General features: G+C 41.0%; 1 protein-coding gene across 1 annotated transcript; it reads left to right on the forward strand.

Moving 5' to 3' along the window:
* Positions 1–335: 335 nt before the first annotated feature.
* SLC7A9 (solute carrier family 7 member 9) lies at positions 336–13,254 on the forward strand. The gene is made up of 12 exons (XM_059857683.1): positions 336–440; positions 1,678–1,825; positions 2,700–2,942; positions 3,887–4,012; positions 4,361–4,460; positions 5,794–5,838; positions 6,166–6,289; positions 8,548–8,651; positions 9,404–9,500; positions 10,749–10,898; positions 11,428–11,602; positions 13,114–13,254. Exons 1-12 carry the CDS (start codon positions 336–338, stop codon positions 13,176–13,178), a joined length of 1,482 nt encoding a protein of 493 aa, XP_059713666.1. The 3' UTR covers positions 13,179–13,254.
* The last annotated feature ends 14,148 nt before the right edge of the window (positions 13,255–27,402 follow it).

A 27,402-nucleotide genomic window follows, 5' to 3' on the forward strand; every position in this document is an offset into this window, starting at 1 on the left:
GGAAGGACTGGCTATAAAAGCTTGCTCGTTCCAGCCAGGACATCCTGCAAACTGAATGTGAGAAGCCACAGACATCCCCTGCGGGTGGGTGTGAGGGAAATCCACGGCAGGGCAGGGCAGGGCAGGAGGTGAAGCTGCCATCCCTTCTCCTCCCTGAGCAGGTGGATCCGGGGAACTCCTCGTCCTGGGGCTGGCTGTGTGCATGGCTTTGTTTCCTGGGACATTTACCTGCAGGGATTTGTACCCACGCACATCAGCTAAAGTCAAGCGACGTTAATACATGCTAGACTGAGATTTTGTTGTTATTTCCTTAGAAATTTCAACGAGGAAAACAAATGGGTGAAGAAAGCTTGAAGAGAAGAAGAGGAGAAGACCAAGGAAGAGAGGACAGACAATCCGTTCAGAGTCATGAGCCCCAAACCATGAACCTACAAAAGCAGGCAAACCTTTTTCTTCTCCCCTCGGGTCCGTGTGTCAGGGGCTGCCAGAGGGAGGCACAAGGGGATATTTGTGCATATTTGTGCATATTTGTGCATATTTGTGCATATTTGTGCATATTTGTGCATATTTGTGCATATTTGTGCATATTTGTGCTCATGCAGCAGCATACAAACCCCACCACCGTGTCCCAATTTAGCAAAACCATCCCAAAATCTCAGCTGTGAGGTTGGCTTGCGTTTTCAGAAACAGCCAGGTACTGAAGTGAAATAGCTCTGGCAGAAACAGAGCAAACCCCCAAGAATATGTTGTTCAAGTTATCAGATAGAAAAAGAATTCAAAGATTTACTCTAAATTGATCAACTGAGGCATTTCATAATTTTTTTTTTCCATGTGTACTTTTCAGAAGTAATAGTGTCCAGCTCATTGTTTCAGAAAGTTTGTTAGTGTTTATAGCCAGAAACTAGGGCTGGTGCTGGGAGACAAGTGAAAATCTGTCTCCTCCAGAAAATCACAGATGCTTTAGAAAACAGCTGTGTCATTTCCTCTCGGGAGGGAGGGGCATTTCTCTTTATTTAAGTAGCCTGGAGAAAGATTATCTATGTGCTTTTAGTTTGGTGCCAAGACTGGAAAAGACTCTAATCACTGATGTGATTAGAGAAGCCACAGCTATCAGAAAATATGAAGCAGCCCACACCTCAGCTGCAGTGGTTTCATGTAATATTGTAGGTCACTACAGTTCTGGGAGAACACAATCCTATCACCCAAAGGTATCAGCAGCATTCCTAGGTACAAATATTTAAAGCAAGGACAGGAAAACAGCTGCTGAACAATAACAAAACCAACCTGGACTCCATCCATGAAAGACAATTTCTGAATCTTAGAAAATTCAGAATTCATTAAGTGCTTGTGAAAGAATGTCATGGTTTAATCAGAGAGGAAGGGCAAGTTCAGCCATTCGAGGTTCTGTTTGAACTCACTCACACAATCCAAAAGAGAGTTTAATAAAGGAAATAGGCAGGCAAAACACAAACAGATGCACTTTTGAAAACAGCAGGAGTACCCAGAGGGTACATGCAGACTGAAACTTTGCAGAATTGTTTATTATATTTCTTTATAGAACTTATTGAAAGCCAATAAAAATCAGTCAGTAAGGACAGTTACTGTGGTTCTGTGATCTTGAGAAGGAATTGGTGAATTACAAGAAGTTGCTTACAAAACCATCTCATTTTCTTCAAGGTGGGCCTCATTAGTGGAATCTGTATGATTGTTGGGACAATTATTGGCTCAGGGATCTTCGTTTCTCCAAAATCAGTTCTTGCCAATGTTGAAGCTGTGGGTCCTTGTTTAACCATCTGGGCAGCCTGTGGAGTTCTGGCAACATTAGGTAAAAAACTCAACCAAGAATCTGAACCTTTGCCCTAAATCTTGTTCTCTGCTGTTTCTGCATGCTGCTCTCATTTCACAAATTAGCTTATAGCACCTAGACCAAAATCAACTACATCCTGCTCTACATGTGCATACATGCAGTACTCAACCATAAATTAAAAATGGGGGGTTTATAGAAGACAGATTTAGTTTCAAAATTGTAAATCACACTCTATTTTGAAAGGAAGTTTTAGTTTTTCCTGCTGTAACAAAGAGAATAGTCTTCTCCTCAAACAGCTGCCAAGATGTGAAATGTTCTGGTAGTGAGTGAGCTGGGTACTTTCTGCCAGCTTTCTACTGCTGTAATTCGAATTCTATTATCTGAAAATTTAGCACTAAGCACCTCAAAATATTTCAAGAAGTAAAACAAAGAAATTTTTGAGCATTGTGGGGCAGCATACAAGAAAACCCTTGATTCAAGATGCCACATGCAGCAATAGAACAGGAAGTATCACTGTACCTTAATGCTGAGCTGAGCAGACATTTTATTTCACAATTGTGCAGAAAGTCTGTTTTTTCAAGCTTCCAATAGGTATGTCAGTTCTCATCAAAGTGCTTCTTATAGTGTTCATTTCTTGAACAGAAATCAAATTAATCAGAATGTTTGTTTGTACTGTTTTGGTGAAGTCTTAAATATCAATGGTAGTAATATTTAGACTGCATCTGAATAATTTCAGGGTGTTTCTCTTAGTTGCTCACAAGTAATTAAAATTTTATTTTCCATGTACAGAAACAATTTCCTTCACTTTTCTACCCATTAAGAAGTGATCATCTGTTCAAGCAGTCCCAGGTTCAAAAGTGCATGAACTAAACCTGCTCTTCTTGTTCCTCAGGTGCCCTTTGTTTTGCTGAGCTTGGTACAATGATCACAAAGTCTGGGGGAGAATACCCTTACCTCATGGAGGCATTTGGCCCAATTCCAGCCTTTTTGTTTTCTTGGACGAGCTTACTGGTCACCAAACCCAGCTCCTTTGCAATCATCTGCCTCAGCTTTGCAGAATATGCATCAGCTCCTTTCTACCCCGGCTGTGACCCACCCCAGGCTGTCATCAAGTGTCTGGCAGCAGCTGCCATTGGTAAGAGCCACACTTTTGGGCAGCCCAGATCCAAAATCGTGACACTGTGACATTGTGACATTGTGACCTGTGTCTGGCCCCATCCACCAGTGCATTCAGTGCCCTGAAACTTCCTTGTGTCAGTGTTCACAGGGGTCCCAGGATGAGGGAAGAGATGAGAAAGTTGGCTCCATGTATCAGAAGGATTTATTATTTTATGATATAGATTATATTAAAATATTCTAAAATAATAGAAGAAAGGATTTCATCAGAAGGCTGGCTGAGAATAGAAAAGGAATGAATAACAAAGGTTTGTCTGTGACTGAGACAGTCTGGACACAAGGACTGGGATTGGCCATTAATGAGAAACAACCAGATGAGACCAATCCCAGATCCACCTGCTGCATTCCACAGCAGCAGATAAGAATTGTTTGCAGTTTGTTCCTGAGGCCTCTCAGCAACTCAGGAGGGAAAAATCCTAAGGAAAGGATTTTTCATAGAACATGTCATTGACAGCTCCTCTTCACAAAGACACCAGAAATCTTTAAGGCACAGTCCAGTGAGCCCTTCCCACAAAAACTAATTAAACAGCATAAAAAAGATGGGGTTAAAAATGGCTTATTTCCTAGTCTGAGGGTTTTTTGATTCTTCCTTAAGATAGATTCATCTGTGTAATGAGTGCTTATCTCTAGCAGAAAAGGAAGAAAAAATAACTGTGGAAACACTATTTCTTTATTTATCAGAATGCTGTGCCCCTTCAGAATGTTTTTTATTAAAGGCACTATAAAAGTCAAATCCATAAATCTGTTTTTCCTCACTGTTTTAAAAGTTATCCAAACACAGTAAGTATAAACAGTAAGTGTATAACAGAGACAAAAAGTGTGACAGAAAAGCAGCACAGTAAATAAGGGGAGGGGCAACTTTTCTTTAAATTCTGCAAAAAATTATAATTTGTTTTCTTTTAGTGGTAATTACAATTGTGAATTCATTGAGTGTGAAGCTGGGAAGTTACCTCCAGAATTTTCTCACAGCTGCTAAAATGATCATTGTTGCAGTCATTATTGTAAGTGGAATTGTTCTCCTTGCACAAGGTAATAAAATATATGTTATTTGACAAAATTATTTTAGCTTTTGCTATGATGAATAAAAATTCCCCACTGAGAGAACTGACACAGAAATCAGGCACAGCCCTGAATCTCTTCACTCAGGGGTTTAGCTCTGCATCTCTTGGGAACTATTGGCATTTTCTTTCCCAGGAGGGGGTGGCTGCCAAATCCAACACTACAGATCACTTAAAGGGTATTACAAAAGAGTATTCAGTTATTTTATAAGTGAAAACTTTCAAAGCATGAGGCGTATCTTGGAATGTTTTTTTCATCTGGTGGGGGATTACAAGAATTAATTCCAACACTGATCAGTAATCTTCCTCTGACTTGCAGGAAAAACAGAAAACTTCCAAGATTCTTTCAAGGGCAGTAAAATTTCTGTTAGCTCTCTCAGTTTGGCATTTTATAATGGACTCTGGGCATATGATGGATGGTAAGGAACCTTTATTAACCTTCACAGTTACAGTTTAACAGCCTTGAACTGGTTTACTCTCTCCCTGTAGAACCCTCTGAAGACATTAACAGCTGACTTGTTATTAAGAATGTCTTGATGAATTCTGGAAAAAAAAGAACACTAGTTTGGGTAAAACCCCCCAGAACTCCACCCTCTTTTAGTGCCTGTTTATTAGGGAAAGAAAATATCTTAGATCCCCAAAGGATGCTGCTGCTGTGGTGCTGAAGGTGTGTGGATTCTGCATTAAGGAGGGAATAGAACACAGTTTAACTCCACTGTGTGACACAAAATAGCTTTCCCTGCAGGCCACCCCATCAAACTCCATTTCTTGTGAAATATGCAGTGGTGTTTGGTTAGTCCAGGAGAACAGAAAAAGGAACTTTGTGTCAGAAATGAAAGGTTCAACTTGCAGATTTTTTCTTGGGGAATGTCAGTTGGCACAGAGCTCTGTTGGCACAAATCCATTGCTATTCTCAAATGTTCAAACTGCAAAAGTCTGTATATAGGTCACCACTCTGGGAGCAAATAAGAATATAATCTTGGTCTGCCACACAGCAATTCCCATGTAAAAGCTTTTGAAACTGAATTTATTTGAAATAGATTATTTTTTTAGGTTCTGTTTCCAAGCTTGAGTGCCCCAACTCAGGCATGAGTCTAATTCAGGTGTTCATATGGGCAAAGCAGCTGATCCCTAAATAATTATTTGTGTATGTAAGCACCAGGCACTAACATTTGAAAATTTGCCTTTGAACTGTAAATGCCAACTCTTCAGATTTTCAGAGTGTATGAATACAAAAACCTTGATTCAGTTGGTCTGCCCAAAAATGGGCATTTGGAAATTACAATTCAGATAGGTGTAATCCTTAAAAAGGTTTCCATGGCTGTTTCCCAAAGGCAGTGTGACTTGCAGAGCCACTCTGAAACAGCAGCAGACTTGCTTTTCTCTTTGCCCCCAGCACACTTGTGCTTTCTTTGAAAAGGCTCAGACACTGCAAAGCTTGAAGCTGAAAGGCAATTTTGGAAATCAAAGATCTCTGCCAAGTTTTGTTTAATTATTCTGGGATATTTTAACCAGGATTTAGTCTCAGAGGTACTAGAGAGAATGCAGAAAGAATCAAGAGTCTGACTTTGGAGTAAGAAGCTCACATTGGTTTTGAGCTGCAGTTTTCCCACTTAAAAGATCGATTTTACTTTTTCTTCCTTTTTAAAACTGAAAAGATTAAAAACAATAACACAAGAAATAACCTCACCTCATAGTATAGTATTTAAACCCCTGACTGCTGAAATACTCTATGAATGTTTTTCATTCCAGGAATCAACTCAATTACATCACAGAAGAACTTAAAAATCCTTACAGGTAAAACTGTGTAGGAAAGCAGTGTTTTTACTGGCAAGAAATCAAACCCCATGCATTTTTCTAATAGCAAGCATATATTTTGGGTTGTTTTGTTAAAAACCCCTAATATTCTATTATTCAAGGTTTGAGCACTAACAGACAAAGCTAATTAGCTAATTATTATTGCAGGCTTTGTATAGTTGCATTACTTGTGTTTTTCCTTTTTACAATCCTGATTTCCATTAAAAAAAAAAAAGTAAATAGGAAAAGTAAGAATCCACAGTTTACTGTGCCAGCTGTACCAGTGATGCAGCAATGCTGATGAGGTTTTACTTTTCCATTCTTTAGAAATCTGCCACTGTCTATAATTATTGGAATCCCCTTGGTCACAGTTTGTTACATTCTGATAAACGTTTCCTATTTCACTGTGATGACCTCAACAGAGCTCCTGCAGTCCCAGGTTGTTGCTGTGGTAAGCTACTGAATTTTGTAGTAGAACATCTGCATGGAAGTCATGTGAGCCATGAAATTCCATCAATTTTTGGTGAGATAAACACAATTTAGGTCCGAGCTGTTAGTGCCACCTTTCCCCCATCATCTACTATCATTCCTTAATCTGAAATCTCAGCAATGCCAAACTGACAGAGTAGAGCTGGCATCAACAGAGGGGAATGAAAGAAGGCAGGAGAAGAAGTCAAGCAAACATTTGGTGAACATTGCAGGTCAGAGGGGGACTGCTTTCCACAGACACCAAAGAGATGGAAAGGGAAATTACCTCGGGCAGTGCTTTGCCATTTTCAGTGCCCCCAGTGTTTCTGAGAAAGGAGCTCAGGACAAAGGACAGTGGAGCGAAGTTTGTTACAGAGCCAACAGCAGACAGGCCATCAGTCACCTCCACCTCCTTCTTCTTGGGCTTTTTCCTCAGCAAATTTGAAAGATAGGATTTTTATATTTTTGCAACACAATATTCTTGCAACAATATTCTTGCGAAGTTACAGAAGCTTCTGAAGCCATAAAAAAATACATCTGCCCCTTCAGTTGGACTCAGTAAATTTTCTGTGTCTCTGAAACAACTGTTGAGGTCCTGCAACCATTTTCCTAATGCTAGTTTTTGGGGAAAACAAACAGTGTGTGACAAGCATATTTATATTTATATTTATATTTATATTTATATTTATATTTATATTTATATTTATATTTATATTTATATTTATATTTATATTTATATTTATATTTATATTTATATTTATTTATATTTATATTTATGTATTATAAATTTATATTTATATTTATAATTTTATATAAACCACATATATTAAAATAGATCTATTTATATATTAATAGACATTCCATATATAAATATAAAATAGTAATTAAAAATCAATAAAAACAATATTATTATATTATTGTATTATTATAACTACAATATTATTATAATAATATATTATTATTATTAATAATAATAAAATCAACAAAGTATTATTATATCACTATATAATTATAATAATTACAATATTATTATCATATATTACAATATAGTTATAATAATTACAATATTATGGTGATAATATAATATAATAATATAATAATATAATTAAAACAATTACAATATTAATATATTATTATATAGTGTAGAAATATTATATAATAATATAATAATAAATAAAGATAATAAAAAATAAAAACTATATTAAATATAGTCTAGCCCAGTGAAGAACAGTAATGTTGAAATGCTTAAAAATTTTTAAAAATAAAAATAAAAATTAAATAAAAACTAAATCAAAATTTATTGTAAAAAAATTAAAATCTTTTAAAATTTAGCTCTCCTGTTCATTTCAGCAGCTTGTCTGCACAAAAAGGTACAGCAAAGAATGTATGAAGTGAAATCTTGCATAGGGACCAGTCCCCTTCCATCCTCCTTCAAACTTACCCTCTGAGCAGCACACAGCAGCAAGCACTGATGAGTTCACAAATGAATGAACAAATGAATGAATGAATGAGCCTCAGCTCTGGCTCTGAGCAGAGGCAGCACAGCAAGAGCAGTGCCCTGTGCAGGGAGCAGCAGCCTGTGAGTGCCCACTCCTGCACCAGGGAACATCACTGAGGGCAGACTTGGGCAACACCAAAGCTCTTCATGCTTGACTTACCAAAAAAACCCCAAATCCAACCCCACTGAAAGCTAAACCTCCCTGTCAATAACATTTAAATTCACATTCATTTGGACAATGAGGTCTGCAGCAAGAACTGACAAAGCACAGGTGAAGCTCAGGTGTGGTGACAGTCGGGGCAGTTTGTCCTTGTTTGCCCCCAGGCTCAGGCTGTCCCTGCTGATGCTGGCTCTCCTCAGAGGCTGGGAGCAGCTCTGGAAGGGCAGAGCTCTGCAGCAAAGCCATCTTCCTGCTCCTGCCTTTGCAGGCACGCCCCAAAGAGGTGCCTGGCACAGAATTTAACTTCTGTGTAGTTGTTACATCTGCCTTCCAGTGTCTCCCACGGTGGGTGCATCCTAAACACCATGACAATAATTCTCCATCCATTTTATGGTGGGCAGTGAATGAATCCAGGTCTTTTTTTGGCAGAGCATTCTTTAATAACAACACAAAACACACAGCATGGTTTTGTTGGTAACACAGCTCAGATATCCATTTACTTACAAAGAGGCTCTGACATCACTGAATATACTAAATGGAAGTTAAAATGACAAAAGTGATTAATTTTAATCCCATTTCCCAGACATTTGGAGACAGAGTCCTTTACCCAGCCTCTTGGATAGTTCCTCTCTTTGTGGTGTTTTCTACCCTTGGATCTGCCAATGGCACCTGCTTCACTGCAGGCAGGTGAGTCCCCATTCCAAATATCTTCACATCAAAGGTTTTGAAGGGTGGGAAAATTCATTCCATTCTTCTGATCCACATTACACAAAATGGAATTTGAAATTGCCTGTAAATCTAGCTGTATTGTTTAATTTTCAGAAATAAACAGCAGCTATTCAGGTTTGAAAAATTAGAGAACGTGGTCTCTTGTTGATTCAGGGGAGGTAAACCACTGTAGCACAAAAGGTTTTTTCATTTCTCATCAATTTTAAAGCTGAGAATGGAACAGTTAAAAAGTACCAGTAAAGTCATGCCTACAGCAGCAAAGGTAGCTGAGAAGTTATTCCTTTCTATCAGCTGTTCAGCACTTCCATTTGCTATCTAAAGTATTTTAAGCATCTGAATACAATGTGGCTTTAAAGACCATTCCTTGACAAAAGGTTGTCAATATACCTTTTGGCTATGAAACACATGAAAAGGGAAATTTTTAATTAAAAGAGACACAGTCAGTGACATTTCCCAGAATAATTCTCAATTCTATGAGCAAAATAATCATTCTGAAATTAGTTATCTTCATATTGGTTCAAAGTTTGTTTTAGCTCACTGCTTTAATGCTGGTTATTTCATTTCCCTTATTTTGAACTGCCACAATCCTTCAATCCCAATGCACATCAAAGAAAAGTGGTGGAATTAGCTGGATGTCTGCTTTTAGTAAGAGCTGTTGGAGTCTAGGTGCCAGCCACACTAACTGCAGTGCCCTGTTTTTGTTTTGTCAGACTTGTTTATGTTGCAGGTCGGGAGGGGCACGTGCTGAAGGTCCTGTCTTACATCAGTGTCAAGCACTTAACTCCAGCCCCTGCCATCATTTTTTATGTGAGTCCATATTTAAATGCAGGAAAAAAAATTATCACCTGCCACCCAAAATTCTCCAGTAATTCATACTTTCACAGCTTCTTACAAGCAGTTTGGACACTTATCATTAACTATCTAGACAAGAAAATTGGTGGATGCATTTTGGGAAAAAGACCACATAAAACCCCCAGCTTCTCTAATTTGAACATATTCGTTCCAGAACTGGACTTTAAAAATCAAAATGGTAAAGAATCAATGGCATGAGAACAAAAACTTAAATGAGTGGTTAATATTAGGGAATCCTTTCACAGGATGCTTGCAAGCAAGCTGTCACTACCCTGTTTCCTCCAGGTAGGAATAGTTCCTCCATGTAGAAAATTTAAATTCTCACTAAAAAAGTCCAATCAGTAAATACATTTAAGAAGAAATCCAGAACATCTTGTTATTTTTATTTTACTCATTTATCTTCAAGGCAAAACAAGAGCTATTCAATCCTGGCAGGAAAATTAATCCACAAACACCAGAGGTTTATGGCCAAAAAGGAGACAGAGGAGTCCTGCAGCTTTATTTGAATAAAGAGAGAGGCCATGGGCCATTCCTCTGGGGCCTCTCAAATTATTAGAGGACACAGCCTCCTTTTTATCCCAATTTCCTGGCCACATTTCCCTCTCTTTTCCCCTTGGATGAGGGAATTGAGGGGTACAGCCTTCCCACACCCCCCAGCACAGACCTCCTTTCTAATGTGTGACCCCTGCTTTTTCCTTCTCCTCATGCCTCTGTTCTTTTTCTCTAAATGCAGAGGTGCAGCACAGTCTTGAGTGAGGAGCAGTCTGTGTCAGCCAGTGGAACTCCTATGGAATTCATGGTTCTGCCCTTTGCTTCTTTCACCTCTCCCCATCTGGCCCTACCCACCCTCAGGCCCACTTTGTTTGTTTGTAGAGACACCTCCTCCTCATTCCTTCCAATCCCACTAACATTCAAACCCTAAAAATACATTTTGTGTCTTCAAGAGAGTCAGTCAACAATAGAACAGAACAATGCATAGAAATTATAAGCATTTTGACTTAAAATGGAATTAAGATTGCACAAAAAAGTAACCACACGTTGGCAGGAAGCAGTCACAATCTTTAAAGGTGCTGCAACACACAGAAACCCAAATATTTAAGCAAAAGCATTCACAGTTCCTACTCTGGAACACTACACATGAGAAGTAAAATTCAGTAAAATTCTTCTGTAACAGCCTACACTAATGTTTGTTTTCATTTCCAGGGGGCCATTGCTATTATTTATATTATTCCTGGTGACATTGATTCACTCATAAATTACTTCAGCTTTGCAGTCTGGATATTTTATGGTTTGACTGTACTTGCACTAATTGTTATGAGGTTTACAAGGAAGGAACTCAGGAGACCCATCAGGGTAAGTTCTGTATGGCACAGATGCTCTAGCAGGAATTCACACTCAGTATCTGCATTTTTAAACAGCTCCCTTGGGCAGTATCCTTGTTTTTTCCTCCCCTTACCTGAAGTCCAACCATTTAACAGCAGATCTGCACCAGGACTAAGCTCATAAGGGCTGGGGAAAGGTTCCAGAATGTTGATTTTCACTTGCACAGAGCACAGGGCACAGATGGGTAACTGCAGTGTGCAGTTTACCACTGAGAGAATATCCAAAATAAGACCCCAGGTCATTGCATGTAAGTCAGTTCCCACCTTTATTAAAATGCAAACTTGTACACTGCAGTTTGAAATAAGGGATCTTAGTGGATAATTTGGCAGAAGAGTTGTCCCTGCCCATATTTCTGCTACTCCTTCAGTTGCCCCATCTGATTCCAGAAAATGTTAAAGTAAAAAAATGCAGAAGGCAATACAAATATCCTTTCATACAGGCAATTTCTGTAACAACAGCTAAGGAATGAGGAAGTGATTTTATTCTTTGTATCTTGCAGATCCCCATCATCATTCCTGTCATAGTGACCCTGGTCTCAATCGTGCTGGTGTTGGCACCAATCATCAGTGCCCCTGAGCTGCCCTATCTGTACTGTACTTTATTTATTCTTAGTGGACTTGTGGCTTATGCACTTTTTGTTCATTTCAAATTCAGCTGGGCACAAAAAATATCAAGTAAGTATGCCTCAGGTAGCCAGCTCTAAGCCCAATATTTGCTAAAGCTGAGATTAATTAGAATAATAAAGTTCACTGTCTGGTCAATCCCTACTGAAGTGTGGAAAACACCGTTCACTTTTGTTAAAATTTTAGAAGTCTAACAGTAATGAAAATAGTAATGAAAATTAGGACAATTAGAGACAATGAAAAGCAAAGAATTATGGAATTATCTGGGTGCTTTGCACTCTGCCAAAAGGCACAGCTTGCCAGCAAGGATTGCCTCTTAAGAGCACCAGCCTCTTTCATATTCATGGCTCTCACACATGAGTCAAACATTCCTTCCAAACCAGGGTGGTTCTGCTTAATTTCAGCTTCCCCCTCATCTTGTAAATCAACCTTCTTTCTTCCTCAAAGCCTGAGGACTCCTTACAAGGAGGCAATAATTCTTCTCTTGGGATCTTGGGGGCTGTTGCTGTTATCTCTATCCAGAGAGGAAAATGTGAAGAATTTCTTGATTATCTTTTCCATTCTCTGGACTAGTTACAAAAAGTATCTTACCTCACATAGTTTCCATTTTAATACTATGCCATAGCCTAAAAGCCATATTTACCACACTGCTTCAAAGAGATTAATGCAGCATAACTTTCTAACACAACACATACGGAGTTCATTTCAATATTTGTGAGGAGCCAATCACATAATAAGCATTTTTCACACAGAGCACGTGAGCAGAAGGTGGAGGGAAGCAATTTCCCTAGCATGCAGTGGCCTTGACTGAAGCATTTCACTCCTTCCTGTTGAAAAGAAGCAATGTCTGACTCGAGGAAAAATTGAACTTAATTCACAGAAAGCAACAGATCACTGTGGTAGCACAAAGAAACAGAGCTAATTAATCTGCAAAGTTAGTTTTTCAGTTATCTGTATTTCAAAACATTGCTTTAGCCATTAATGAAGACTAGCAGACAGAAATCCTTATGGCACCAAACACTGGGCTTTTACCTCTGATCATTAAATTTACTATCCTTACTAAAGAAAATGTTAACAGCATTGAGATAAAAAAATAATCCCAGGCTGAGTACAGTGAAAGCTGCAGGAACCCAGCATGACCATTCATGAACTGATTGCATAATTCCTGGAGAAACTGAGATTATCTCAGGTAAAACAGGATACACAGGTATTTCCAAGAGGCTAACTGGAATTAGCTGACTACAAGAGCATTAGTAGTTCTACAGGCATTAAAAAACCCATCACCTGTCTCTCTTGTCCCCAGGATGATTAATTATAATGCAATAATTATAATTAATTATAATTTAAATTATGTAATTGGAAGCATTGTACTCTAATGTAAGTTTGGAAATGTGGAATGCTGCAGTTTGGACCTTAAGACTCTTTATTCCCCCACCCTTTATTTTTCATTTTGAAATAGGAATACAGATAAAAAACCAACTGCACAGAAGGATAGTTTTCTCACTTAGATTTTGAGTTGGAAGTTCTCTTATAAAGCCTCTAACAGTGAATCTTTTCCTCAGAGCCCATCACTCTGCACCTCCAGATGCTTATGGAAGTTGTTCCAGAAGAGGACATTACTGAATGAAGTGTTTTATACCCACAGGTTGTTTTTAAGTGCTGGACTGGTTGAAACATATTCAATTTAGTTTGGCACACATATATACTTGCTAAATTGTTATGTTGGTACTGGTGTATCAGTTTTGCAACACTTCAGTACTTCAAAGCATCAAATACATATAATAAAAGATTTCTAAGCCAGACTGCAGTGTCCAGCAAAGCTGGTTTCTTTCTTTGTTAATAAGTCGTGCTGTCTTGTTTTCTGACTTCAAATTTTTAGCAAAGGTGTGTTTTATGTCTTTACAAGGTGTAAATGTGATAGATGAGTAATGTGATTGACTCTCCCAATTAACAGACAAATGGCATGTATATAGGTTAAGAGAAGTTTTATAGGTTTATAGTGATGTTTTATCCCCTTGCATGGTTATCAAGGGACATCTGGGAGGGCTGGCTGTCACTGTGGGGACATCTGAGCTCCAGTCAGGATTTGAGGAAGAGATCTCAACCCCTGGACAGCAAAGAAGGGGTCGATGGGCAGAACTTTGGAGGGGTGAAAGGGTTAAAAGGTGAAATCTCCATTGTGTGGGTGAGCACAGGGTGGGGAAATCCTCTGCTCCCGGGGCTGTGACCTTTTCTCTATTCAGTCTTCTGTTGTGTTTTTGGTAAGGTTTAATAAACCTTTCTAAACTATGAAAAGTGAGTAACCATTTCTCACATTGGCATCTTTGGGATGGGTGTCAATGTCTCTGCCAGCTTCAGGCCCAGGTTTGTTACAGAGCCCAGACTGACTCCTGAACCAGAGAGGGGTCAGCAAAAGGCTGAGTCTGCACTCTGGGGAACATGCCAGGTTCAAGGGGGATATGGGGTAGGTGGCTCAGGAGGGCTGCACCTTGCTGGTACCTCAGGCAGAGGGGGAAGGAAGAGGGCAGCATGCAGCCGGGAATTTGGGATAAAAGGAGGCTGCACCCTCTGAAACCCTGCGGGAGAGAGAAACCCCCAGGGCCGTGTGCCCCAGGGGACTCCCTCCCATTATCCCAATAGCTGCAGGACTCCTCTGTCTCCCTCATTGTGAGAAACAAGTGCTCGCTTTAAAAATGTAAAAGGTTTATTAAACCTTGACAAAAATACAGCAAAGGACTAAATAAGGAACAATTCACAGTGCTGGGAACTGCCCTCATGGACACCACATGCCTGGTTCATCTTCAAGATGGAGCTCAGGCTTTTATAGCCCTGGGGTTGGATCAGCCAGCCCTGACCCCTCCAGTCTGTCAGGCAGCTCTTTGCCATTTATCAGTGCAGATTTGCTTTCTTGCACCTGCATTGGAGGCCAGGGCTTGCCATGCTGTGCCCCAGTAACAAGTTCTTCCATTCCCAGCTGCCCCATGCCAGGGGCACCTGGGCAGCTTCTTCGGACCTGTCCTGGACAGCCCAGGCTGTCTGATGGCAACAATACAGAGAGGGGGGAAAGGGAGCTGTGGGGAGAGCAGAGGGCATCTAAACTGCAGGAACAGAACTGTACAGCAATAGAGCTTCTCTTAATAGTCACACAATAGTCATCCCTTAATTGTGAGAGCCAATCAACTCATTATCCCTCTGTAACAAAGAGTAGGGGAGGGGGAAGGTCAGCAGAATCTTTTTGTGCCGGCACAGGAGATGCGAGGGCAGGGACATTCCTGGCTCTGCCCTGGGGCTCTCTCGGGCTGGGCTCGGAGGTTTCTCTCTTTTGCGAGTCGACAGTGCCTGGTGTGGCTGTTGTGGTGGGAGCTGACAGTGCCCAGGAGACAGCCCAGGGCTTTTCCCTCGGGCTGGGAGCAGTGCAGGGAGGAGCTCTGCTGCGCATCGTGTTCCTCGGGCACTGACAGAACGGGATCCCGCAGCCGCTGGGGAGGGAAGAGGAATCCTTCCCTTGTTGGCTGGGCAGTTTACAGGCTGCTGAACAAAGTGGATTCTAGTGCAGCCTCTTTCTCCCAGAGCTTCTTCTGATGGACCAGCTGCTGGATGTTGTTGTTTGGTAACAGACTGTGAGACTGCCAGGAGGATCCAGAGGGCACCGACCTGTGTGTGCTGCACTTCATAAGCTGCAGAGGGAAGGTGAAGGCCAGCACTTACCTCTTGTTCTTGGGCCTTGGACTGGGAGCAATTGCGGGACAGAGCAACTTTTGAGCTGGGCTTGGCCAGGATTGAAAGGATGTGATGATGCATGCAGCAGGTGTTAAATGCATCACTCCACGGGCTGTGCTGCCTTTCACATGATGCCACTTAAATGTGGAGACAGCAACCATTTGCTGAGCAGGCACGTTTTTGGACCAATATTTATACTTGGTTCAGTGAGTTTGGGTTCAGGAGCTCTGCATGATTTAGAGAATGTGCTAGCAGACAGTGTGAAAGGAGCTCACAGCCCCAGTTGGCATGGTGGTGTTGATGTCCTTTGATGTGAGTGTGAAACTCAGCAACCATTTACTCCTCTTTTGTTCCCAGACTAAATTCTGGATCTGGGCTCAGTGAGAGAACAAAAATGTCAAGGTCCATGCAGCTGAAACCAAAAAACATAACACCAGTGTGTGTTGTACAGCTTAAAGCTGCATAGGAAAAGTGATGCTCAGCACTGCCTTTTTTTTTTTTTTTTTTTTTTTTTTTTCTAGGACCTTTTTTTAAGGCAGCAGACCCAGAATGTCTCTCTGTGAGACTGACACTATAGAATGCAATATCCAACTTCAAAGACTGATGTTTTGATAGCTAATACTTGATAGCTAGGAACCTGAGGATAGAGCTAGTCTGGTGTTAATGTGATTTTGGCCCTTTCTGTGATGCTGTAAGAGCTGTATTGTTCTTTCCATGGTGCCCTCAGAAGCATCTTGACACAGCTGCTGCTAAGTTTCACCCTCTTCATAGCTGGAAAGGTTTTTTTGAGTAATTTTGCATGGAAAATCATCCTGTGAAAAGCCAGTGTCCATAGATGCTATAGGTAGATAATGAGATGATTTGCTCTGTAATTAAAAGATGACTATTGTGTGACTATTAAGAGAAGCTCTATTGCTGTACAGTTCTGTTCCTGCAGTTTAGATGCCCTCTGCTCTCCCCACAGCTCCCTTTCCCCCCTCTCTGTATTGTTGCCATCAGACAGCCTGGGCTGTCCAGGACAGGTCCGAAGAAGCTGCCCAGGTGCCCCTGGCATGGGGCAGCTGGGAATGGAAGAACTTGTTACTGGGGCACAGCATGGCAAGCCCTGGCCTCCAATGCAGGTGCAAGAAAGCAAATCTGCACTGATAAATGGCAAAGAAGAGCTGCCTGACAGACTGGAGGGGTCAGGGCTGGCTGATCCAACCCCAGGGCTATGAAAGCCTGAGCTCCATCTTGAAGATGAACCAGGCACGTGGTGTCCATGAGGGCAGTTCCCAGCACTGTGAATTGTTCCTTATTTAGTCCTTTGCTGTATTTTTGTCGAGGTTTAATAAACTTTTTAAAATTTTCAAAGTGAGCAGTTGTTTCTCACATCTTCTTTGCACCACACTCAAAGGGCAACACAAACTCCTTTCCTCTGACAGAGCTTTTCACTCTTGCAGAGTCCTTCTACAAACCTGAAAACATCTGGCAAAAACAGAGCTCCCAAAAGTGCCAGCTGGGAAAGCTCTTGCTGCCTGCAGTGTCAGCTGAACCCATGAAACCCCAGCACACACCCTGCCATTTGCACCTTCCCTCTCAGCTCTGGCTACCATCCCAAGCCTTCAGTCCCACAGGCAGGATCCAAATGGAATGTCACCAGGGACTGCTGGAGAGAGTTTTGAGAGTGGCAATTGTCATGTGCCCAGATGTCGGAACTCAGGACATTCCTTTGGGATTCCGGAGTTTCCTGGGACCCTTGCCAGGGGGCTCGGAGACCCTGGCACACAGCCCAGAACACCAGCGTGTTCGATTACCAACCACGGAACAACTTGTCACCTTTATAGAAAGAGATGAAAGCCACAATAGTGTAAATAGTGTAAGAATAAATAATTACAGAGTCTAAATGTAGGTTTTAGGATTTTTGGTATAGGGGTTTCTGGTGACAAGATGGAGGGATTTGGGCGTGTCTAGCCTTTCTTCTTCTTCTCTACCTCCATCTTGTCTGGTGATGTTGGCACTTTTAGATTGGTCTAAAGTAGAAACTCACTGTCTAATATAGATGGTAGGTATTGGAAAATAACTGTAAATATTGTACACGTAGTTTGTAGTATATAAAGATAACACCGCCCTGGGGGAGGGGGGAGTGCCTCTGGCTGTCCTGCCAAACGGATCTCGGCTAGACAGAGAGAAAAAACTTTATAGATAAGATGCAATAAACAATCTTGAGACCGAAAAAATGAAGAGCCCTGACTTCTTCTTCAAGTACCGGGCTGGGAAAAGAAACTTTCGAACTTTAGTCGGGGTCACTCTGACCAGCTAGAAAGAGAGACCCCGGCACCCAAGGTTCACTGGCTGGCTCACTGATGGATGCAAACATTCACTGCTGGCTCCCTTGGTACATCAGAAGTTTGTTCACCTCCTGAACAGCCTGCTGCCAGCTTTCTTAACCTACCTGCAGGGCACTGCTCTCACCTGCTGCATCCAAAGGCTGCTGCTGGCAAGCCTAGGGTATCAACCACCAGCTCTAGGAATGACAGCCAAAATGAGGATGCCTCATTTTCTAAAAAACAAAGCACTTCCTTAAGTTTTTATCAGAGGCAACTTTAATCTCCAAAGAGGCAACGGGGAAACATTCCTTACATTTTATTCTTTCACTGCAGAGCCACAGCAGGAAACCTTTCAGTTGAGACTCAGGCTGCAGGTGTGCCCAAAGGGCACAGGCCATACAGCTGGGGAGGAGAGTGCACAGCACCAGGCTCCTCCAGGACATGGGCTGTCAGCTGAAAATGGTCTTCCCTGCTCAAGTCCAGCTCACACTGATGCCTTTCCCTTGGTCCTAAAAGTTCAGAGCCAGACATGGTTAAGGTTTTAGTATTTTAATAAGGCTTAGTTCAAATCAACTCTCTGTCAGTGTGAATCCATTTCCCCTTGTCCTGTCCTCCCATCCCTTGTAAATGGTGTCTCTCCCTCTTTCCTGTCAGCTCCTTCAGGCACTGGAAGGAAAGAAGGATTACCAGCTCTAGTCTTTCACTTAGTTACTAAGTTTGATAAAGAATTTTGATTAGAGAGCATTTCTTTAAAAAAAGGAAAAAAATTCTAAATATAGATACATCCCTTTTTTTATTTAATGTGTCTGTGTAGATTTAAAAAAATTATTTTGCTTTTGACACAATTGAAAAGCTTCAAAATGTAGCAGCATACAGGAATAAGCTCTCAGAAATATTTTATAAAGGTGAGAGGTATTTAACACATTGTCCAAATTCCTTTAAGTGCTTAACTTAAAAGAATAACTTAAATTCTACAATTAGAATAACTTGAAGTTGTTATTAGAACAACTTAACTTAAACTCTTTCAAGTGCTTAACTTCAATTCATGCAGACCTGTGAGAAATATGAATGCTCAAAGTATTTCAGCTTGGACTCTTCATGGACTTAGAGAACTTGGATAGAGGGAAAGAAGAGAAATGTAATTCACAGCATTTAATGTAACAGAAATTCCACTGTATCAATGACCAGCTGAAAAAATTAAATGTTTTAAAGAAGGTCAGCAAGGTTTGAATGCAAATTTGTGCTCTATATTCTATAATCCTATTATATTTCTGTGAACAAGAGGATGGCAAAGCAACCAACCTCTGTCCCAGCTCTGCTCCGAGCTAAATTAAATTTCCAAATAAGCACCAGATGCTAAGAGCAGTTTCTTAAAGGCCTGAACTTCCAGGAACTCATTCTGCTGTTGCCATCTTGTGGATGACCTGCAGCATCATGCTGCTCATTTGGCTTCTCTCCCATCCTGCTTTGGTGAGGGATTTTTCCTGATATTCCACATTGCCATGGCAATCCATTACCTGCGAGTTACAAAGTTCTTTATGTCAAAATAATTGAATTTATTAATTTCAATTAGCCCATTAAAGAAAATTAAACTTGTCTCCATAAATTGTCAGCTACTTTGTCCAAGTAAGATATTGAACAGCATGTGAACTGAACTTTAAAAAATATCAGCTGTGCCATAAAAATGGTTTTAATTACCTTTGTATGGTTCCCTTTTTGCTGGAGGACTGCATTGTGCTGAAGAAGAATGAGCCATTGTTTAAGGCACAAGGCTCAAGTGAATCACAAGAGTATTCAAAGTCACAAAGCCTTGAAGATAAAAGTTTAAAATATGAATGTATAACAGATTGTGCAAAATTCAGAGATCCTGGTGCTCAGTGGGAGGAGGAGCTATATTATATATAAAAAAACTTTCCAGCAATACTGTGGACTTGTTGTTTTTGTTCTCACATTTTACATGTGAGAACTGCCCCCAAAAACAAGAGTTCCAAAGGCAAGGGAATATTGGCATAATGACAGAATTCCCAGGTCTAAAATGATCTGTGTGCCTTAAGTGTTAAAGGCTTTGCTTTCAGGCTTACCCCAAGTCTAGAGCTAAACAGAAAAGTTTAACTGATGGCTAAATCAGAGCAGAGCTTTTCACTCCCCCACTGGGACAAGAACTGCAATGGAAATATCCCAGTTGCCTTTTAGCATCTTTAGAAAGTCTTTTCTAGCTACAAGCAGCATCCAGTGCTCCCTGCCTGCCTGATTCCAACTGCTGGGCAAGTTGCTTCCAGCCTGGAAGCCCAAATGCCTGGTGATGATAAACCCAGTCTTCTTGGCCACTTTGTTATGTTTGACACATGGAATTTTACCTCCCTCCTTTGACCCTTGGTCAGCTTTTTATCTTGTACCTCTGTATTTCTTGAACTCTTTTCTCCTATTTAAAATCTATTTTCTCTATCACTTCCATGTAAGAAAAGTTTAAGGACTTTTGAAGAGAGTTTAGCTGGATTCAGTTAAACTTTTCTGCTTGTTTAGAAAGCAAGTCCCAGATTTCAAAACTGGAAAAAAAAAAAATCATGTTCCATTGAAAAGTATTCCTTCAGTAAGTCTTTCCTAGGTTTGGGTTTCCTGGTAGTCAATAGAATTGCTGTGATTACAACTATGATAGAAGTCTGTTGTGGTTTGACACTGGCCAAATGCCAGGCACCCACCAGAGTCATTCTCTTACCCACTTTTGCTGCAGCTGGGCAAAGGAGAGGGAAAAAAATTAACAAAGGGCTCATGAGTTGAGATAAGGACTAGGAGAAAAACACTCTAAGGGTAAGACAGGTTTAAATTTAAAGGTATAAAGTAAATTTTAGAGTCAGAGGAGGATAATGAGAAGTAAAATAAGCCTTTAAACACCTTTTTTCCTGCAGCCCCTCCCTCCTTCCCTCTGACAGTGCGGGGAGACAGGCTGTGGGGTTTTGGTCAGTTCAGCACCCGAGACCTTCTGCTGTTCACTCCGGGACAGAAGCTGTTTTTTGCAATGCCATGGATCCCTCCACGGCCAAACAGTCATCCCAAAACTGCTGTGGCCTGGGTTGCCCACCAACAGGGTGGAGTCTTTTAAGGATAGGCTGCTCTAGTTTGGGGGCAAGGGCTCTCTCGTTATAAACAACCCTGAGTGAGAATGAAGTTTTACTGCAGCTCTGCCTTTTATACCCCTGGCATTGCATCAGCTTTATGCATATTGATTTTGATTTTACATAGCCTTGCCCCATGTCACTCTTTTCAAGGTCAAAAGAGTTTTGTCACTGTGGTCATCCGGGTCATCACTGGATGAAGTTCTGCTCCTTTTAAGGTCATGTCTCCAAGGTTTGGTTAGCAACAGCCTGTCCAATGTCAACTCATAAACCCACATTACAACATACAGAACCATCCTCACGAAAACCAACCTCACAAATAACAACATCAACCACTTTTATAACACATTTTATTTTAATACTAACGACATTATCACATTTAATATTAATTCATGTAATACCCTGCGAAAGCCAACTCCCATTAACTTGTTTCCCACACTAGTTCTCTGTCTCTGGCAGCAGGGCCCTCTCTCTCTGTTCTGGGCTCCCACTGGATCACAGCTTTCTGTGCCATCCCCCTGCTCCAGTGGGAGCACTTTTCCCCTGGGCTCCAGTGGATCTCTGCATCCCCTGTGCCCTTCATGCATTGCAGGGGACAGTTTGTTTCACCATGGTCCTCACCATGGCTGGCAGAGGATCTCAGCTCTGACACTTCAAACTCTCCCTCTCCCTCCTCTCCCTCTTTCTCAAGCTGCACCAAGGGAAATACAGGTTGGATAATAGGAAGAAGTTTTTTACAGAAAGGGTGATAACGTTCTGGAATGGCCTGACTGGGGCGGTGGTGGAGTCCCCATCCCTGGGTGTGTTCAAGAAAATCCTGGAGGAGGCACTCACTGCCATGGTCTAGTTGAGGTGTTTGGGCATGCCTTGGACTCGATGATCTTTAAGGTCTCTTCCAACCTGGTCATTCTGTGAAGATGAGCTCTCCCCCTGACCCTGGTGCCACCCTGCTGTTTTCCCTCACATGGCCTCACTTCCTCCTCTTCTCTGACTAGAAGAAAAACTGCTGCTCGTGGGTGCCATTGCCAACAAGTTCCACCAAGTCAGAGATTCCTGGCAGCACTGAGAGGTTGATCCCATCTGGGTTCCACCCTGGGAATCACTCATCATGCTTCTGCTGCTGGCTGGGCAGCCCCGCTGCCATCACAGGCAGCGGCTGCGGTGGTGCTGGCGCTGTTTAACACCTCTCCTCATGCAGTGTGCTGGGGAGGGGAAGCCACCTCCCTGCCTTTCTTCCCTGCAGTGTGGTTGGGAAGGGGTGGCCAGGCAGGCAGGGCTCCCCATGGGCCACGCTGGGATGGTGGCAGTCACAGCACGTTGGCAGCAGCCACCGCGGCGCGTCCCCAGCCCGGGGAAGAGAACGGCGTGTGCACTGCTTTGGTTTTCTTCTGAAATGTGTCATCACAGGGGCACTGCCAGCCTCTCTGACTGAGCCAGCATCTTCAGAGCCATCAGAGATTGGCTCTCTTGGACACCATGGAAGCTTCTAGCAGCTTCTCACAGAAACCCCCCCTATGGCCCCCATTGCTACCAAAAACGAGGCTGTGCCACACCAGCTCAAAGCCTGCCAGTTTTGCACCACAGCAGGATTTTGAAGGACGTGTGCTTTGTCAAGATGGACCCCACTGGTACAAAAGTAAAGGGGAGAGCAGCTTTTATAAATGTTAAAGCCATGACCTGGGCAGAAATATTCCAATAAAAAGATTCAAAAGACAAACAACCTGTCATTAGAAAAAATGCAAGGAGTAAAGTAAAAAAATACATAAAGACAAGACATAAAATAGAAAAGACATAAAGTAGAAAAGACAGCCTCTTTTCAGGCATCATGCTATATATTTTGTCAGCCATTTTCTGATTAGAGGAAAAGACTCTGTCATTAAAAATAAATTACAAAAGTAGTTTTTTCCTAACCAGTTTTTCCCCTACACAGTAATTTCTGAATTTCCCACTGTGAGTACATGATTAGTCAGTGCCTATTTACACAAACTCTGTGAGCTTGCAGAACACTGTTCAGGGAAAGGAGGGCTGAGAGAAAATCCTTTTAAATCAACACACATTGTGGAGTACCTCAACACTGCTGCCAGAGTTAGAATACTCAGAATTTTGCTAAATGGAAGGAGCCTCCCAAAAGTTCTTCTGCACTTGGGCAGAGGCTAACCTGACAGCATCACTTCCATAATGATGGCCATATAAAGGTTCATGTTATTTAGAATACTCTGCACTTCTGTCTCAATCTAGTTTTATACCTCACAGCCACAGATTTGAAAGATTCCTGATGGAGAGATGCCCTGGAGAGGAAGAGCAGATCTGAAGGTGGACACTGAGAGTTCTAAGCTTTGCACAGGGAAGATCCTGGAGCTCAAGGTTTAGGAATTCAGGTGTGAACCACACTGGAACCTGCCAGCTTCAGTGGTCAATTCATGTGGCCATCTCCAGGGTCACCACATTTTGTCACCCGGCACCAAGTAACATCTCCCTTGGGGCCTGGGGCTCTTGCCAGCCCACTGACATTATAATTCACATTCACAAAGCTTCACTTGCCCTTCAGACCTGCTGTTACCTCTCCCTGACTCAGTGCAACATGCCTAGACACAAGTTAGGGAATGTAAAACAGTTCTGGGAGAGAAAATTTTTCTTTTCTAAACTGGTACCATGGGTTAAAACAAATTTTAAATTTTGTCTGAAAATATAAATTTGGTATTCTTCACAAAAAGATATTTAGAGGCTTCTGAGGTAACACAGGCAAGCTGTCTGGTGCTTAAAACTGACATGAATGTTCAAGTTCACAATATTTTGCATTATGTATTTTATTCATGTCAAAATTTATCTTCTGAAATTATTAAAGGAGGTGGTTAAAGACACTTTAAAAGTTGTTTTGCACCTCCATCTGCAAAAAGTTGTTACAGTTCATTAGGATTATGGTTTACTAGGAGGAAGGAACAAAGATTCATCCCTGGCAGTGTCCCAGGCCAGGCTGGGCACTGGGGCTTGGAGCAGCCTGGGACAGTGGAAGGTGTCCCTGCTATGGGGGACAGGACTGGATGAGCTTTAAGGTCCCTTCCAACCCAAACCATTCTGGGATTCTGGGATCTCTCTTTGCAACAGATCTTGAAATATGACAAGCAACACTTTGGTGCTTTTTTGTTATGTATATTTTTGATTGCACTCTGGTTAAGCTGAGCCTGTGCTGTTTCCCTCCCTTTGGGGTGATGGCTTTTCTGCCTGAGGCCCCACTGTCCAGTTAGACCTGTGCAGGGAGATGGGCAGAAACCCCTCACAAAGAACAACCCTTCTGGACTTACTACAACTGGTTAATGCCCAGGGAGGGCAACAGAAAAAATGCTTATACAAGCATATGTGCAATTTATATTGTCCTGCTCACCATTCCAAAATTAACATGTAAAAATTATAAACCATATTTATTTTCTTTATTGTATTTCTCTGGCTGCATGATTTATTGCCCAGATATGAATTACTTGTTTGAATCCTATTTTCCACTCCCTGTCTCATCCCCCCCAGTATGTCTAGGGCACTATTTTTGTATTTCTGTAGGGATTTAGGTCCTATCAAGTGATAGCCATGTGCATTTAACAGGAACACCAATGATTTCAGCTGCAGGACTCTTTGCATGAATGAACTGCAAACTGAGTTTTAGAACCCTGAACAAGATGACTGAAGTAATTTTAAATAGCTCCCACTTAGAAGATCTGAGGAGCTGTTTATTTTCTGAGGGCATTTTGAATTTCTGATGTTCCAGGAATTCAGAATACAAACAGTTTCCATATAAACCCTGAATTTCATTAGAGATTATTAGAAAAATTGAAAGGCCTTGCAAGAGAGAAGTAATTGACCTGTTCTGTTCAAATGAAGAACACTTCTGCACAGTTTAATAAAAAGCATCTGTCATAAAGATTATGTCCTACACATTGTGGGAATTCTGTCACTGCAGACACTATAGATTAATTGTAATAAACAGAAATTGTCACTAAAGCTCTCAGTTTATGCCATATAATATTGTGTGAGTAAATTTCATTTTCTAATATTATGAAACAGTAAGAGTATAATAAATCAACTACCTAAGTCCTTTGAGAATTTTTGCATAATTTACCAAAACAAATTGATTTTAGCAGTAAAGCTACTAATTTACATGGGGAAGAATGGTTTTCCTAGTGTGATGAATTTAATTTCTATTTCCCTGTTTGCATGAATTCACTCAGGCAATTCATCAGTGCTGGAATTAAACTACAGCCATGTTTTAGTTGAACAGGCACATAACCTACACCTGGATGACAATAAAGTCTTTCAAAGGTAGGATGTGAAATTTAGTGAAAATCATTGCAAAGGCCACACTACCTGTCAAAAATATAAACAATAAGATGCTGCACAGAAATATAAAGTATTTGGAGAATTTTATTCATAGACTGGTTGTCAGCTTTTCATTTCTGAGGTCTAATCTTTCTGATAATTGATAAGCTTTTGTTCTACAATGGGATATTTTTTATAAGGAATAAAGGTGTAAAAGAGAGTTTGTAAAATGAGTAGGTTTAAATTAGGACAGAATGGACTCTTCTGATTTTTGGAATGAGTCATCCATCCAAACACTTACAACATGCACAATATAGGAATAAATTATATCTTGCAGTCAGTTCAAGTTGGTTCATCTTGGGACTGAGAAGTGAGATAATACTACTGGCAACCCAAGTGTGAAATGAATGAATCTGCAGCTTTATGTCAATAGTCCAGCATAAAATAATCTGGTGGCTGCTGGAAACCCAGAGTGGGAGAGTTTACAGATCTGGAAAGCAGAGCAAGGATGTGTTTTCCATGCCTGCTCTCTTTGGAAAGTGCAGCTCCCAGGCAGGAGGCTCCTTCCCTGAGGTCCCATTAGTTGGATTCAGTCAGCATTGTGCCAGGATTCCATCCTTCCAACAGGGCAGGGCAGGAAAAAAACTATCCAGAGTTGTTTCTTGCTCAGTCGAGAAAGCCTTGAAATACTCACATGCCTTTTTTTTCAGGTATCAAACCAAACTGAAAGCTGCAGGAATCCAGGACAGAAAGCACAGTAGCTAAAAATGGACCCTTTTCCCCCACCATGGACAGCATCAGATCCAGTGTTCACTAACAAACACAGCCATAGGAAACTAAAGAGTAAAGGAAGTTCCCCTTTTTGCCTGCTGAGCCAAAGACAGTTGGGTATATTTTAAGGCATAGTAGTAGAGATTGGATTGTGCCTGTAGATATTCCAGGAATAACATAATACAAAAGAAAAAGATTTGGATTCTTACAGGAATGGACACAGTGATCAGACTGGGTACTTTCCAGCTTTTCACCTCCCTCCATCCTTAGGATAAGAAGCAGAACACTGCATTGTCATGATCCAGAAGTGGTTTATCAGGCCACTGACCTCTCTATTTATTAATTGATGCCCATGTGAAATGACAATGATGGACAGCTTGCTTGCTAGGCAGTGACACAAGGTGTTTGAAAAGCTGTCACTTACACAATATGGAAATTAATTTCACAGAAAGTAACTTGCTCCTCTGAGGGAAAAGGACACTGCAGGTATTTATAGACTATTTGATTAGTTCCTTTCAGCAGCATCAAATAGGATGATGCTGGAGCAGTCTGTATTTACTTAATACTGAACCTATAAAGAATCCATCATTTCCATATTCTCCTCAAAAGCACCAGCTGTACATTCTTAAATAAAGTCATGAATGGCACTGGCAAGATTTCATAATTTTAATGAAAAAAGACACTCTGTGGTACAGACTGTGCCTGTACTTCACTCTCCAGACTTTATATGCTCAAAACTCTATAAATGTTCTCAACTGGAATAAGAAGAAGGCAAGTTGAAACTTCACTTGAAAATGATTTTGTTTTCTTGTGGAGTCTAGGTACATTCAACAACATTTTCTTTACATATGTTATGGATAATTATTCCAAATATAAGAGTTAATATGGAAAAGAAAACATTAAAGACAGCAGAGTAATTTTTACCCCCAACCATCAGTTCTACATCACCCTTGCAAGATTCACACCTGTGCACTGCAGGCATTGCTTGGAATCTAATGCTTAATGGGAAATTGATCTTTGTGTAAGTTTCAGTAGTGCCAACAGCAAGCTGGAGGGGTTCCCTTGTCTTTTTGGAAGAGTGTGTCCCTATTTCCCATGTAACTGGATGGAAATTCTTTCTGGGGTCAGCATTTTGTTCTTTGCTTGTGGCAACAGAGTCCTGGAACTCCTGGATGCTTTAACAGCACACAAAAAAATTATTCTTATTGACATACATTGTTAAGTCTCCTGAGAATATTTGTCATATTTCTCAAACAACTCATTCCAACTCCTTTCCTTCTTTATATTTTTATTTCTTTGGTTTTCCTGATAACCACTTAGAGATGTTACTGTGTCACTGTCAGATTCCCCCCCCCCCCAACTTTTTCTTTCCCCCTTTTTTCTTTTTCTTTTTTCTTTTTCTTTTCATTCTGACTTGTAAGATCACACCTTGCTTCCTCTATGGAAGTTTCCAACATACAGAATGTTTCTGCTACACTTCCATGGCTATTTCAAATATCCCAAGCCCTTCTGCAAAAGGAGGCAATAATGTCCTGAGCACAGTGTAATGCTTCCATTGTAAGTTAGACTATTTCCTGTATTTTCTTAATAAAAATATAAAAATAAAAAAAGAGAGGCAGAGGGAATGGACAGA

Source organism: Haemorhous mexicanus, chromosome 12 (assembly GCF_027477595.1).
Source record: "Haemorhous mexicanus isolate bHaeMex1 chromosome 12, bHaeMex1.pri, whole genome shotgun sequence".
NCBI lineage: Eukaryota > Metazoa > Chordata > Aves > Passeriformes > Fringillidae > Haemorhous > Haemorhous mexicanus.

What these genes read in the sequence shown, in the direction of transcription:
- SLC7A9 (XM_059857683.1), top strand. Translation starts at nt 336, where the DNA reads ATGGGTGAAGAAAGCTTGAAGAGAAGAAGAGGAGAAGACCAAGGAAGA. An exon ending in AACTCAGGAGACCCATCAGG is followed by an intron (nt 10,899 to 11,427) that starts GTAAGTTCTGTA and finishes TGTATCTTGCAG; the next exon opens with ATCCCCATCATCATTCCTGT. An exon ending in CTGGGCACAAAAAATATCAA is followed by an intron (nt 11,603 to 13,113) that starts GTAAGTATGCCT and finishes TCTTTTCCTCAG; the next exon opens with AGCCCATCACTCTGCACCTC.